The sequence below is a fragment of the Borostomias antarcticus genome, assembly GCF_949987555.1.
Source record: "Borostomias antarcticus genome assembly, chromosome: 3".
NCBI lineage: Eukaryota > Metazoa > Chordata > Actinopteri > Stomiiformes > Stomiidae > Borostomias > Borostomias antarcticus.
Window position 1 is genome coordinate 33,100,449 of NC_140236.1, and position 16,367 is coordinate 33,116,815.

Consider the following 16,367-nt stretch of genomic DNA (forward strand, 5'->3'; position numbering starts at 1 on the left):
CAGCACACACATGGACCACCGGTGGAAATTGTTCGCTGCATTTCTCCCATCCAAGCCATCCTCCTCCAGGGGCAGCGGGCAGCCATCAGTAATGGCGCCCGGGGATCAAGTCCAAGTGCTCAGTCCAGGTCTTGGTCAGGTACTGGACTGAAGAGCATCCGTTCTTCTGTATGCTTTTTGTGTTGGGTTCTTTTGGGAGGAAACCCTTGCAAACACGGAGAGAACATGCAACTGACAGATACACACAGAAAGGCATACTAACTCCTCATAGAAAGGCCCAGAGACCTTCTTGCTGTGAGGCGACAATACAAGGTACTGCGCCACCGCGCTGCACATGAGCGATTTTGGGGTTCAGTGTCTTGCTCAAGGACACTTTGGTACACTCTGGAAGCTGGGATCGAATCAGGAACCTGGCGATCCCCAGCGCACCGCTTTACCTCCTGAGCTATAGGACATTTGAGCCTATGGGCTCCTATGGGATCATATATTGGTGGATAAAACCAACCGAAGCATGATAAATACAGCTGATGAACACAACAGTGATGTCAATAATAAGGTCATAGAATGCAATACTCAATACAGTATGAATGTTTATCTTTGTGAATTGGTTCAGATTAGGTTTGGAATAGCAAATTATTTTATATAGGTTCAGACTGATTCTATGTATAGCGAACTGCACTTGTAAAAATGTAAAGCATGTATACAGTCTAATAAAAAATTCAAAGGTTGTGTCTTGGGCCTCCGGGAGTGCCACCACACGCTAACACCCCCCCAGCCCCTCACGAGGTTCTGCCCCTGGACATCATCTAGCTTCACAGGGTTCACTCATGTCTGGTTATGGCTGAAACCCAGACAACAGATTTTGAAGTACTGTTTTATGACAATTGGTACAGGTTGGAAGAGAGAGAATACTGGAGTGCTTAGTACATTTATTTAGTTTTAGTACAAGACAAACATGTAGTCGTGTAGAATTGTAAAAAAATCTAAAACTGTACCGACATTCAAAACGTCATGGTACAGCAAGCCAAAATGGTACTATACGCTGATGGAAAGACACTGCTCAAAATTATTCCATGAGTCGTATCATTTCGCATCAAATTATCTCAGAATTCTTAATGTATAGAGTAGCAGGGGAACCTGAAACTGAAGAATAAGTGACGACATGGTATGTGTCACATTTATGCATTGTGTACATGCTCTAAACTACACTAGCATCTCTTCAGGGAAATAATAGTGTTAATTGTTAACTTGTATCGCAATTCTACAGCATATTACTTTGAGTATTTACATAGACTTTGCTCCAACAAAATACGGTTGACAATGTAAAACCTGCAACTAGTGATAATGTCGGCAGTAGAGATCTCAGCGGAGTGGGTCATTGTAGGCAATATGGTGGATATTCATAAAAACTAAGAATCCAGAGCTTTTACCACATTGCCTCCATATCAAATCCCCTTAAATCGACCCATGTGCATTGACATTTGGCTTGGGGGTTGATTTGGGTTTGTGGGTTTTGTGTTCTTCAGTTGGCTGACCTCAGGACAGTGGGGGGTGGGTGGGGGGTCTTCACACACCACCACACCAGCAGTTCTTTTGGTTTTGGCTGACCTCAGGACAGTGCGTGTGAACCCTACATAAGCAGTTCTTTTGGCTGACCTCAGGACAGTGTGGGGGGGATTCTCCTCCAGAGACCCCCACACAGGCAGTTCTTGATCCAGCGTTGCTCCCACTGCTTCATTGCATTGGTCTTGTTAGGTGAACGGAGCATGGTCACACACCCACACCTGAGAGAGAAAAAAAGTTTGATCAGAGTTAAAGCAGCATATTCAGAGAGAATAGGCAGATTCTGTATTCAATCATTTAATTGGCCGCTAGGTGGGCATTCAGTTTGTGTATAATGCTCAGCGATTCACCGTTACAAATCACTCAGAAGTCGACACCAACATGTTAAATATTAGGACTGACCCGATGATTCGATCGAAGGAGCCTATTCGAACGCCAATAGTTGAATCGTCGCAGTTGCGGGAATATGTTATAAAACACAGGATCATTTCATTCGGGTGTCTGTTTTACATAGAATTGCCTGGTTTCCCCAATGAATCATGATATATAGCCTATTTTGGTATTTAAATATCAAATGTAAAATAACTCATGTGCTTCCGATAGATAGCGTGCAGGTCCAGGCCTATAGGCTTAACACACCCAGATGTCTGTGGGTGGTGATATGCAAATTAGCCATGTGGGAATTCACACAAAAAGACATCAGGACAGATGACTAGTCTCGGTTAAATATATGGAATAAATCCAAAGTTCATTAGGCCTACTTGCAAACTTTGGGTTCACTTCAAGTATTTTGGTAACACTTTACAATAAGGGTACATTAATAAGCATTAGTTATTGCATTATTAAGCATTAAATAACAGTTAACTAATGTCTCTATTAACCATTTACTAATGTTATTTATGTTAACTAAGGTTAACTCACCTAACCATAACCTTAACCTTAACTAAGGTATTAACATTAGTAACCTAACCTAATCCTAAATAAGCATTAGTTAACAGTTAACTAATGTTTTTTCTGACCCTTATTGTAAAGTGTGACCAGTATTTTTTAAGGTAAGAGAATATTCTGGCATGTTTTCTGTGACTGAACTGTGACAGACCAGCCTGCTGTGTGGTGTGAGTGTGCATGTGTTGTTTGGATTCAGACACATTGCTGCGTGGTTGTGGCTATTGTTAACGCCGGGGAGACTCCACTGTTGCAGTGAGTCTGTGGTGGAGCAGGTGGTTAGGCTCCACGGCCCGGCGGGCCAGACGTGCTGTGGTTCTCCTGTGCGGCGGAGGCCAGCGGGCTGGATGTCTGCAAGGATGGGAAGGTTGTCCGTAGGACGCAGGCATCCTGTCACCATGCGCAAGTCTTCGTTGATAGGCGGGTTGATGAGACGGGTGTGAGCGCTGCGACATCAAACCGGTGCACAGTATTCACTGGTCGAGTAGACCAGGGCTAGGGCTGCCGTACTCAATATTTTTGCGCCGGCGCCCCAGCCTGATCGGACCAGTTGCCTCATCAAGAAGGAAGGAAGGCGCCGACACTGTCTTCGCCTCGCCAAGCTTCAATCTCCATTTCCGGAGGTATGCTGCTAGTGTCTGCATGTCCTGGCTCAATGTCTCCTCCACGGCCTGCCAGTCTCCAGCTGAGTACAGCAGCGCAAGGTTGTCTGCGTAGGCGTACTTCCTGGAGACTGTGATCGGCAGGTCGTAGGTGTAGATGTTACATCTTGTATAAAGGAGGGGGACCAGGACAGATCCCTGGGGGACACCGTTCTTAAGGCGTCACAACCTGCTTTGCTGTCCGCTACCAGTAGGGCTTGGTATCGAAATTCAATACCTTTGTGGTATCGACCAAAACACTGCTAGGTATCGAGGTATCGAAAGATGTAATGAAAAATTATTGTAAAAAGACTTCCATAATGGTAAAAACATTTTCAGGTGATTGCATTACAAAATGGGCTTTAATTAGTCTAGGTATCGAAAAAGGTATAGTTTTGGTGTCGGTAATGCAAGGTATCGAAAAATTTAGAACGATACCCAGCCCTAGCTACCGGTGGTGAGGGTGAAGCTGCGGTTTTGGACAAGCTCCATGATCATGCTGACCATGTGCCTGTCCGGCAGCAGGCGGAGCAGCTTACAGGCGAGGCCGCGGTGCCATACGGTGTCGTAGGCAGCCGTCAGGTCTATAAAGACGGCTCCGGCCTTCTTTTTAGCCGAAAAACTGTCCTCGATGATCGACGGTCGATCTTCCACGTCGGAACCCGGCCTGCTCCTGTGGGAGCAGCGGATCGATGATTGGTTCGATGCGGGCGTAGATGAGCTGGTAGTGATCTGGCTATGGCGGCTCGTTGCGTCCACACACCAGGACGACGTGTTAGACGCTACACCACCGCTGACCCCGTTTGGCTTTTGTAATCGTTACAGCATATCTAAATATAAAGAGTGAAATAATTCAGGTATACAGAGGTAGAATTGTCCAAACTGACCTGGTGCAGGCTTTGCTGTCCTCTGTGGGGCACACACCCATGTGGAGACAGCGTAGGTTATCCATTCTCTGGGCACCTGGGCTCCTACACACACACGCACGCACGCACGCACACAAACACACACACACAGCGTGGAAACAACATTACCCTTTACATTTTTTCTCCATTTGTTGAGGACACAGAAAAGTATAACTTAATGTCCCAGTAAGTGCAAATACAAGCTAAATGTTCAAAATCACAGAGCACCAGTTTAATATTTCCCATTACTATGTACAGTAGGGACATTTGAGCTCTTAGTACTATTCATGTTTCTGTTGAGTAGTAATACAGTATCACTTAATAAATACATATCTAAATAAATAAATAGACTGCTTTCAGCGAGCATGAACATTTGTACTTTATTATGTACATTTTGTTTCCGTATATGCAAAAGGCTGACATCTTCAAAGAACAAACCGCGCATTGCCCTGAACTCTGGCTGTTTCAACACCTCTCTCCTAGTCCTTACCTGGAGAAGATTTCCACCTGGGCGCTGGAGTTCAGCCCTGGCAGGCTGTAGGGCTTCCCGAACTGCAGGCGCAGCGGCTGTTTCCCCTGCAGCTTGCAAATGACCCCGTCGTTGACGGGCAGCCAGTCCATCGTGGGCACCAGGAGCTGGCTAGGCAGCAAGCAGCACTCGTCAATCAGGGTCTCGTCAGGGTCCTGGGGGTGGCCCTCGTCTCGAGCTGGGAGTGTGGGGGAGGGGGCTTAGGTGAGGGCATGTACAGACTTCCACAGCAAAACTTCAATAAGAAATAAAGGCACACAGATGTACTCAAACGTACAGTACATAGAAACGGCCCCATAAAACATCTATAAAGAAACAAGCACACACACAGACACACACACGCACGCACGCACACACACACACACACACACACACACACACACTCACACACACACAAAGAAAAAAGGACGTGATACCCAGCAAACACCAAGTATCGAGATGTTTTAATACAAAAATTGGAGATGTTTTGAGACCAGCTGTGTGTCAAGAGGTAAGTTTTGGGACATTTCTCATATGTCTTGAAGACATGTAATTCAATTTTACCAACATAATTACCAACCTAAGTTCCATCCCTCCCTCCATCCATCCATCAACCCACCCAATACTTTTATCCACACCTTTCGAAAAGCTCTGTGGATGTATTACTTTCTATATCAGTGTACACAGTCTACATTGAAATCTTGACTACTGCACCTTTAATATTATATCATTTCTTTTTTGGGGGAAATTGGTAACAACAGCCACGTTTTTAAATTATTCCTTTTGTATTTTGACCACCACACTATTGACATTTTGTGCAATTTGGTTTGTATATAGATGTTTTATTGTAGGATTCTCACATAGCATCCATTGTTTGGTGCCTCACCTAACATCCTACAGTAGTCACATCACTTCTGCTTCTGGTGGAGCAAAGAGCCAAAACAACAGAAAGGCAAAAAAAGGTATCTCTTACAGCACAGCCAGAGTTTGGTGAGGAGGCGGAAGAGCAGGGACATGCTGTCCTGGTTGTCGGAGGTGGCGGTGTAGATGGGCAGACAGCCTGGCTTCAGCAGCCCCCAGATCCTGATCATCACCATCACCTCCCTCAGCATCCCCAGCGAGGAACCGTCCCGCAGGAACCCAAAGCCTGGACGCACTAACGAGCCCTGCAGAGTCAGACACAGAACTCACTAACGAGCCCTGCAGAGTCAGACACAGAACTCACTAACGAGCCCTGTAGAGGGGTCAGACACAGAACTCACTAACGAGCCCTGCAGAGGGGTCAGATACAGAACTCACTAACGAGCCCTGCAGAGGGGTCAGATACAGAACTCACTAACGAGCCCTGCAGAGGGGTCAGACACAGAACTCATTAACGAGCCCTGCAGAGGGGTCAGATACAGAACTCACTAACGAGCCCTGCAGACTCAGTCAGACACAGAACTCACTAACGAGCCCTGCAGAGGGGTCAGATACAGAACTCACTAACGAGCCCTGCAGAGGGGTCAGACACAGAACTCACTAACGAGCCCTGCAGAGGGGTCAGACACAGAACTCATTAACGAGCCCTGCAGAGGGGTCAGATACAGAACTCACTAACGAGCCCTGCAGAGGGGTCAGATACAGAACTCACTAACGAGCCCTGCAGAGGGGTCAGACACAGAACTCACTAACGAGCCCTGCAGAGGGGTCAGATACAGAACTCACTAACGAGCCCTGCAGACTCAGTCAGACACAGAACTCACTAACGAGCCCTGCAGAGGGGTCAGACACAGAACTCATTAACGAGCCCTGCAGAGGGGTCAGATACAGAACTCACTAACGAGCCCTGCAGAGTGGTCAGACACAGAACTCACTAAGGAGCCCTGCAGAGGGGTCAGACACAGAACGCAGCACAATCAAATGGAAGCACTGAAAGCAGGTTGGTGATCGTCATTTTTTGAGGGGGATGGGAGACACAAAGTAGGGGCGGGGTCGGAGGATCACCCTCCCTGCCATTTCCTGATACTAGTTCTGATACCCATTGGAGGGGCACACAATCACTAATTGGCCATTTAATCAGCCCTAATTACCTAATTTAAAAATCCTGCCTTCCGGAAAATGGAAACAAAGATTGCTAATTTATGCTGAGTATCCAAGCAGAGTGAAATCTGCTTGCTTAGCTACCTACATCACTCATGGCTGCAAAGGTTACAAGAGCGATTTCATACACAAGTTGGCCAAAAATCCATTATGCAAAATGCCAGGTCTATAGTACAGTCAATCATGTCGAGTAAGCTTTTAGATAATTGATTACCATTTGTCCTGAATGATCCACTCAAGTACCTCCCACTTTGTCCTCATTTGTAAGCACATGCTTAAGTCAGCAAACTAAATATACCGTACCTACATATTAATGAGAGGTAGAAGTAACAACATGGCTAATTGATGCAAGAATTGATGCAGAAGAATCAACCCTGGAAAAACACACAATGCTGTCTGTGCGCTCACCTGATTAGGAAGGTTGGCCATCAGGTAGAGGACAAAGTCTCCCACCCACTGGATCAGCTGCTGCAGAGACTGGAGCGGGGGGCCGTCCAGGACAAACTCCTCCGTTTTCAGATTGATCATCACTTTGTCAATATCTATGGAGATGGGTCAATGACAGGAGCAAAGTTAGTCTCTACCAAAACAACTGAGGTCATTTACAACTACACTGCACAGGCCAGCATATAGGGGTTGGTGGTAACAAACCTGGTAACACTTCTCTTTTTCTCCCTCCATTTCCAAAAGAATACTAAAATGCTTTATGTTGAGATGTCTTAACAAGGCAAAAATATGTTTAGAAAAAAACAAAACCAGAAAAAGACATGAAAAAAAGGACATGCAAAAAGATGGTATGATAATCTACTAGGGTTGCAAATTGTAGGCGCGTCCCTGAATCGATCTTTGGTAATGTTAACGATCAATCAATGGATTAATTGTAATTAAAATACCAAAATTTCCAAACAATACAAAAAGCATTTGTTTTTCTTAATCATCGCTTTATTACGGACGGACTGGATTATTTTTTTCTGCCTGCTGTCATAGCTCCTCCTCGCAAACACTGAGCCGATGGTGGGTTTGCTGCAGGTGAGACACGGTTGAACGTTAAAGTGATTGCAGGCAGTTAAAGTGAACAGCATTGCTGTTGTCATCGTGTTGTACGTGTACACGGCATCACAATATTTCCAAGTGGCTTCTTGTCCTTTCTTTTCAAAGTGGTCTCACACAATGCTTTGCTTGGCCCGCTTCATTTTTCAGAATGCTGAATATATATATAATATGCAGCAGCATATATAATATGCTGCTGTTGATTTCTCTGCATTTCTCCCAAAATGGCTGCTTCGCTACCACGTTGTTTGATAGTACATAAGAGTAAATTTCACGTGCTCAAATAAATCCTTGATTTTCGATTAATTGTTTGCATCCCTATAATCTACTATTCATTTAAAATGTGCCCACAGAACAGTTTGTTTCCTTTCAGGAATACGTTCTTGAAACAGTCAAAGGCTCCCTCTGCTGGCCGTATAGCGTTATCTGCTCCATGCATTCTACAGGGTCCAAGAACAACCAAAAGAGCTACTAAACACCTCAGGCTCTGAACTGTGCGGATTTAGAAAGTAGACAAGCTCCTGAGTAGAACATACTAGACTTTTACTGGGTGGATCAAGAGCAGTGTGACCACAGCTGTAGACTATTCTGCCACAGCCTACTTGCATCACTGAAAGTTCTTCCTGAATGTGTATAGTCATGCTATTTTTGGTACCTGTGTCAGTGTTTTTGGCACAGATCTCAGTCAGTCTGTCTCCAGGGCTCTTGTCTGGTGTGTTGAGGACGTGGGGCCTCAGTAGGGACTTCAGGGTGGAACTGATGGCGATGAGGAGGAGCTTTGCATGAAAGTCACAGGCTCGCGCCACCGTGGCCGACGACAGCTTGCACAGGGAAGCTTTCACCGCCACAATACGTGTTGAGAGCACCTATGGCAAAAGAATGCAGAAAAACCTGGCTAAAGAGGGGCTTTACTCATGAATTCTGTCCCCCTTTGAGACAGGGACATTTTGCATACAAACAACACAAATAATTGGAGGCGATCCACTTGTGAAAGTGTGAGTTGGCAGGAGCATAGAGTTTAGAAGGGGCCATCCACCACTTGCCAAAAGACCATTTTAACATGTCAAGCGGTAAAACTGTTAATCAAAAAATTTTGAAAAAGTTTCCTTGGAAAATTTACATCACTGACAAGTCAAACAATTACTTTAAAGGAGTAGTTCTGACATATAATTCGCCATAAAGTAAGATTCTAGTTCATCTGGAAAGGCTTTTTTAAATATTTAGCATAGAACTATTTAGTCGCAGCACCAATTACCCCCTGGGTGAGCTTCTTGTCTTTGAAATCGAAAGTTTAACATGTTTTTGAATGATTTTTCACGGTGCCCACCCACATCCATTGTATGACCTAAACGGTGGTAGAGCAATTATCAAATTTCCTTCCATCCATCTATCCATCCAGCCTTTATGACCTGTTTAATCTAAAATATCCATCCATTCATCCATCCCACCTGCTGCAAAGCCTGGTTCTGTCTCATGTACTCCTCGTGGAGCTTCTCCACCAGGTTGTGGACCATTCCTGGCTGTACATGGAGCAGGACGTCCCACCAGTCGTAGCCCGTCACCATGCAGTACTCCAGCAGGAACAACAGGTGGCGCAACAGTGTGTTCATGTCCACCATTTGGCCCATGGAGGGAGACACGCGGATCATATGCAGCTGTAGCGAAAATTGAGGCCAATCACATGGCATTCTCAAATCAGCTCTATGTAATGAGGCCAATCATACCATTCTCAAATTAGCTCTATTTAAAAGCAGGCAAATCTGTTCAAGTCTGTTGTCACTCACAGTTTGTTGGTCCACAGGAACGCCATCACAGCTTGATAGTTGTGTTTTGACTGTGCAAGTCTTGAAATTGCAATTGTAATTGAGCTATATGGGGGGGAAAGGAGGTCTGGGCTCACCTTGCCGTGGTTGTCGACTCCAGCCAAGGCCAGCGAGGTCCAGGAGAACTGCAGGGCGGTGAAGTGAATGGTGGGGCCGGCAGCCCGCTGCCGTTTGATGGTTGGCTCGTCTCCCGGCCGCTGGGCGGAGCCTGAGGAGCCGTAGAACACGCCCATCGTGTGCAGGGAGAGGCGGTGGAGGATCTGGACGCTGCCGTCATGGAAGGCTAGGGCAAGACCTTGGAACAATGAGAGAGACGGGGGTTATATACTGCACATCGACCACACTGTGTGTGACATATTCAATGTTCTATAATGTTAGACTATCTACACAATATAATTATTTAAAATTTTAAGTGGAGTACAAAGCTGAAAAATCTATCACTTTCCAAATGCTTTTGGTGTTCATCATAAATCATTTGTCACTGTGCAGGAGGCCACTGAAACATGACACAGCAAAGTCACCTTGTACCACTAACTACAATATCCATGTAGATGATGTAAGATATCATAAGGCCTAGAACCTAAAACCCACATCACATACCTAGGCCAGGGCAAAACTTGGTGTCGGACGCCACCTTGAGGTCAGTGTTGGAGATGGAGATGGGCAGCTTGGGGAGAGCCACAGCAGACACTCTGTCCAAGTCATTGGTGGCTGAGAGGATGCGCCATTTCAGGATCATCGGCTGTTTCTCACCCACTGTGAGGAAAAAGGATGATTATGTTAGAATTATAATGTGAAGGTGTCTGTATCAATCCCAAAAATCTAATTTGGCCTCCTCTATTTTTGTCCTCTCTGCAAACGTGTTAATTTTCACAACAATTTTAGATCTTCGAGTTACTGTACAAACCAGAGAACGCCAACCGCTGACCGTGCTGCCAAAATGTCTAGAGTCAGCGACAAGGAGAGCCAGACAATGGGATCTGGATGTGTAGATCTGGATTTAAGCAAGGTTCCCACTCTATGTCAAATGTCAAATTCCCTGACTTTTACCTGACTTTAAGTGACTAAAAAGCTGAATTTCCATGACCGGTAATGAACGGAAAAAACTGTTGACGATCGGGAAGAGGATAAATGGATGCTGAAAAATCAAATAACCATAACAACCGCTCACGCAATACGGGAAATGAGTGAGATAACCTTATAAAGAACTAGAAAAAACACGTAGCGGCTAAATGCCTCCACCCAACAATGCCAGTTGCAGTTAACCTACCTAACCCTAACCCTAACCCTGACTAACCTCTAACCTAACCCTAACGCTCGCTAGCTAACGCTAATGCTAACTCTAGCTAGCTAGCATTAGCATTCGGATTAGCATTAGCTAGCTAGCGTTAGCGTTCAAAAGTGCCTTTTGTGATGTCACGGTGACCTTGACCTTTGACATTTGAATACCAAAATAGAATCCAATTAATCTAATTAAGTCCAACTGGACATTTGGCCAAATATGTACAAATTCTGTCAAGCCGTTCTTGAGATATTGTGTTCATCACGCCAAAAACACATTTTGTGAGGTCACAGTGACCTTGAACTTTGACCTTTGACCCCCATGATCTAAGTAGTTCATCCTTGAGTGCCAGTGAACATTTGTACCAAAGGGGAAGAAATTCCGTCAAAGCGTTCCCGAGATATTGCATTAACAAACATCGGACGGACGGACGGACGGACGGACAACCCAAAACCATAATCGCCTGGCGGAGGCATAAAAATATGGCATGTTAAATATGACATTCGGATAAACCGCCACTAAAATCTAAACATCCTACAAACAAAAGACCCTGATATTCCATGACATGGCCCAATAAATGATCAAATCCCCTGACATTCCATGTCTGGAATAGACTTTTTAAAATCCATGATATTCCAGAAATTCCATGACCAGTGGGAACCCTGTATAAGGCATCATGGGTGAGGGACAGCATGTCCTGTGCCTTACCGACTGGTGAGCGATGCTGGAAGATGTTGTTGACAGGGAGGCCCTCCTTCCGCAGTGACCAGCACTCTACAATGCTGCCAGTCTGACTAGAGGCACAGAGCAGCACCTGCAAGCAGAGCCGCATTACACAGTTAAGTCATATTTGCTGATCGTAACACTGCTGCGCAGTGGTTTCTCCATATATTACCATGACAAATGCAATCTACTTGCAACTGAAATGCAATGTGTTGCATAAAACTTCTTGCTGACTTTGACCACTGTGATCGGGTCCGTATTCACTGGCCGGGGTGCCCAACCACACCATATCCCTTACCCTATCCCGGGATATATGCATGAAGGGGAAAAATAATAAAAATAATAAGCCTTCTTCCTTTGTCTAGCATTAGGACTTCTGGTGTCACTTCAATCAATCAATCAATCAATCAAAGCTTTATTTGTATAGCGCATTTCATACCCAGAGGCAACACAATGCACTTTACAGAGAACAAGGGAGGAGGGCATATGACCCACTCTCTACATATTCCATATTCCACTCGTCAAATGTACTAATTGTAAATCCTTTTGGGTCAAAGTGTCTGCTAAATACCTGTTCAGAGTTCTCCCTGGTGAGGAATTTGAGGTGTGTGACCGCTGGGTACCGATCCCTCCTCACAGGGTCGGTGGTGCAGCGCATGAAGAGTGAAGGCAGCAGCTCTGTGTCGATGCGGCACTTCTCGTTAACCACGCTGACACAAACCTAGGAAGAGATTTTAATTGTATAGCACGATTAGGTTTGTTTAACATAGCTAATGATTAGGTGAGACTTCTTGAGCAAACTTCTTTTGGAGGACATTGGAAACTGAGTTCAAAAGTCTAGAACAAGGCATTATTACACATTGCAGATTACTTACAAAGGATTTATCCCATTGTCTAGCGATGAAACAAATTTACCATCAAAGAAACAAGTCACCTCGCAATGTATATTGGCAATGGGTCGAAGCTACGGGGTTGAAGATATAGAGGTAGGTACCTAATGTATCACTAATGACAACCAGCCCTACCTTGTAGAACTGCACTGGTGAGGAGCTGCTGCCGTCAGTAGCCGCCACCACAATGTTCCCTCCACCTGTGAAGGCTATGTCAGCCAAAGCCACACGGCCTCTCAGGCGACATAGGCTCTCGCTGGCCGTTAGCAGAGTGCCATTGGGCTTCAGCAGGGACACGGTCACCAGGCCGCTCACTGTCACCGCCAGCCAACCTTCCATAGGCTTGCCGCCGAAAAGTGTGAGTGATGGCGAGAACTTGACCCGTGAGAATTTCTCCCCAAAGTTGGTGGATCCCGACTGGAGGAGAGGAGGAGAAAAATGCTTAATTGTCCAAATACACTGGGCACTGTATAATGTCCAAATAGAGATTTCATTTTCTGACAACAGTACACCATGTTGTGTCCTCCTGAAAGTGCTCCAGCTGTTGACCAGACTGTATCAATTACCATTTCCACATGCAGAGCTAGCTTGACTCCATTGTGCAGCCAGGAAAGGGCTACGATGGGGTCGCCATCCACTGAACTTCCTACAGTGCTCTCCCAGCTGTTCACTAGGTGGTCTGCCATCAACCAGCACTTAATCTGACCATCTCCATCAGCAGACAACAACCTGGAACCTGGAATATATATGCACACACCCACAAACACAATTTTCAACATATACTGTATGTTCATGTGTTAGTTCTTTCACAATACTACCCTATCATGGAGATCAGATCCACTGCAGCAAACAATTGATTGCTTACTAAACTCCGCCTAAGAATCACGATTGCCTATCATACCATAATAAACCCCCCTGACAGCAGACAACAGCTTCATTTGAGGGGTGGGGGGGGGGCTGTTGGTTACCATACTATGGAGAGTATGGTACAGCTAACTAGCTAGACTCTCACATCCATCCACTCCACCCATGGCAGTATCTATTGCAGATCTGACAGTCTTCTTCAAGGATGATAAGAAAAGAGATTTTGGTGGAAAATGTGGTCTGGAAAGCCCTGCGAGTGTGACCATTCAAAAAAATTATAGCATAAAATATGTATGGAATGTGTCACATATAGGGTCTAAGGTCCAAAATAGTGAACTTATCCTTTAAGTAGCAAGTATGACATCAAGTGAATCCTATCCAGCAACAATCAGTAAGGTGGGCGGAGCTTATCGAATGGTAAATTGGAGGAGCTTTTAGGCAAATATTTGATGAAAGTTTTTCACACACCTGATTGGTCCCACTCCAGACACGAAATGACCTCAGCGTGCCCAGAATTAATGGAGTAAACATCCCAAGGGTGCTCCGTGTCAATGATGTGGATCATATGGCTGACATCTTTAACAGAGTGAAACCTTGTGATTATGGCAATGGAATGTATAAACAGCATCATAAAGATAGTTTAAACTGAAACTCGGGTTGCACAACTTAAATGTAATCTGAGCAGACTCTTGGGTAGGTGCGAGTCTAGATCTAAAACAACTAGCCTACATGGGAATACATAAATTGGGGAAAATATTCCAAGGTACGGCTGAGCAAATTTTTTATGATGCTCAACATATAGCCTAGTAGTATACTGTAGTAGTAGTACTTTATTGATCACCAGGAGGAAATGGCAAGGGGATATCCTATCCTGTTCAGATCTACACAAGTTAGAATTCTGAATACTGGTGTACTAGTGTACATACCTTTCTCATCCTCTTCATTTTTTAGGTCAGTGGTGAAGGCAACAAGGTTTCTGCATGACCAGGCACACACCAGTGGAATGGAGGGACAGTGGTTGCTCTTCGGCCTCTTCTCCCACTCGCAGACATAGGCGACCTCCATCATTAATCAACGTGCTTTAAAGTCAAACATGGACAAGGGGGATTTCAGTAGTCTGTCACATGTATACATGACAATCTGAAAGTTTCAGGTGAGGACTGGTCCCTAGGTTGGGAGTCTTGGGACGGGAGACCCATCGGTCACCCCCAAAACAGAATGGGGAGATCCCAAAGTTTCTCCCCAAAGTTTGGGCACTGCCTCCTGCGCGTCATTGCCGGCGAGGTCTCTTATGTTGTCCACCCTACGTTACTACAGTAGGTGATCAGCTAGCATAACGTTATAACGCGACTGCAAGGCCTCGCTCAGGCTTTCTAGTAAGTCTTAAGTATAGTCAGTGTTTGCCGTTTAGTAGCTCATTTTGTCCAAGAAATCTGCGTTCTATCGCCCACCTCCTCCTGTAATATGAACACGGCTGTATCTAGCTGGATTAGCAAGCTAGCGTTAGCTAGCTCGCAATAGACGGGTTATTCTACGTTGCGGGTTATTCTTCGAACATAAGATACGGTCATATTCTCATGAATCTCAATCTCATGATGTATATTCTTAAACATTGATTAATTTACTTGAAATACCTTTATGAAAATGAGCCAGTTTATCACACATCAGGCTGTTAAACTCAGTAGGTGCCCGTTCCTACACATCTTTATCTCAGGCGGAAGTCTATGCTGATTGGTTCCCCAATACCTCCATGATTGGTTCCCTTGGTTGTTCATTAGCTTCCGCCTCGGAACAGTCGTTGCGGGGCACACTCTTTGAAACCTTCAAAATAAAGGTCCATATATATAAAAAAGATCCCATCCAATTGCCGAATTTGAGTTTTTTTCTTCTTCAAATTGACATGTTCATGTGAGTGAATTGATGAAAATGTTTACATAATAAAGATAGACACTGCAGTGCAGATCACAATATACAATTGATTTCACATCTACTACCATTTTGTAATAAATTGCTGTCACTATGACACTACCCAATTATTTTCCAGCCTCTAAGGATGTTCTCACTTTAATCAGAAAAGTGTAAAATGGATTGGGACTGGGGTTGAAAGGTCACTATAGCATAACCATAGACCTCTCAAGTGTAATTTTGTGGGTCAATATTAGCTGTCTGTGACTTCTGCAGTTCTAAAAACAGAAAGCCTATGGCAAAAATGAATGGGTTTTTTCCGAAAAGCTTAGCAATGGGTTGCACCCATTTTACATTTGTTTATATAGGGAAAAATATAGATTTTGAAAAAAAAACTGTCTTTATACAGAGAGAAATGGTGTCTGCCTGTATCCACATACTGTATCTCCACAACCAGCCATTGTGTGAATTGATATGCGGCAGGTGTTTTGCTCAGGACCCAAAGAGGGCATGCATGTGTCGCGTGTGAAGTTGTTTGGGTCAGTGGTTCTCAGCGGGTGCTATTGTAACCCATACCTTTCGGCATGCCCAGGGTGGGATTAGTACCTGGGTCTCCCACCTAGGAGGCGGTCATGCTGACAGTTGCGGCAATAGGAATGTCCCTCTTGGAGGGACTGTCAGTGTTCCTTTGAGGAGTGAGTTTCTCTAGCTGCTCCAAGTTTCACTCGACTACACTGTGCCGGTAAAAACATCCGGCAGGATACGTTCCTGGCCATCCAGTGCCACAGTCAAACCCATACCAGAGGCATTTTACAATGATACCAGGAAGATTTACATTAGCATGTATGCATACTGTAGGAATAAAGAAAAGTCAAAATACCTATCGGGTCAAAACCTCTTTGACCAAAATGGTCAAAACCTTTTCGGTGAACCTCTAAACCTCCCAGACCTGGGACCAATTCAATTGGTGGTAGGACTAATGTCAATAACTTATGCATAGCTTCTTTTGTTAATAGCTTCAGAATTCAAAAGATTAGGACTGAACACTTGGACTTGGTCCCGGGGCGCCATGAACGATGGCTGCTCACTGCTTCTGGCTGCCCGTGGAGGGGAAGGCGTTGGATGGGATGAATGTATAAATACACCAGCGACCCCTGAGTGCATGTGTGTGGTGTGTCGCCACTGT

General features: G+C 45.0%; 1 protein-coding gene across 1 annotated transcript; it reads right to left on the reverse strand.

Annotated features, from left to right (window-relative positions):
- Positions 1–914: 914 nt before the first annotated feature.
- On the reverse strand, positions 915–14,993 carry med16 (mediator complex subunit 16). The gene is made up of 16 exons (XM_084436291.1): positions 14,911–14,993; positions 14,203–14,355; positions 13,745–13,852; positions 12,979–13,148; positions 12,548–12,829; positions 12,094–12,243; positions 11,508–11,613; positions 10,118–10,273; positions 9,595–9,812; positions 9,143–9,349; positions 8,350–8,560; positions 7,053–7,186; positions 5,536–5,728; positions 4,545–4,761; positions 4,037–4,120; positions 915–1,784 (listed from the first exon to the last, which is right to left on the reverse strand). The coding sequence occupies exons 2-16, from the start codon at positions 14,342–14,344 to the stop codon at positions 1,658–1,660; spliced, it is 2,505 nt and encodes an 834-aa protein (XP_084292417.1). The 5' UTR covers positions 14,345–14,355; positions 14,911–14,993; the 3' UTR covers positions 915–1,657.
- Positions 14,994–16,367: the final 1,374 nt, after the last annotated feature.

Bases quoted from the DNA above. Each gene is read 5' to 3' on its own strand.
- med16 (XM_084436291.1), bottom strand. From the start codon at position 14,344: ATGATGGAGGTCGCCTATGTCTGCGAGTGGGAGAAGAGGCCGAAGAGC. The intron at 13,149-13,744 runs GTGTGTGAAAAA...TATATATTCCAG, and splicing joins TCTGGAGTGGGACCAATCAG to GTTCCAGGTTGTTGTCTGCT. The intron at 12,244-12,547 runs GTAGGGCTGGTT...ATCTCTTCCTAG, and splicing joins CACCAGTGCAGTTCTACAAG to GTTTGTGTCAGCGTGGTTAA.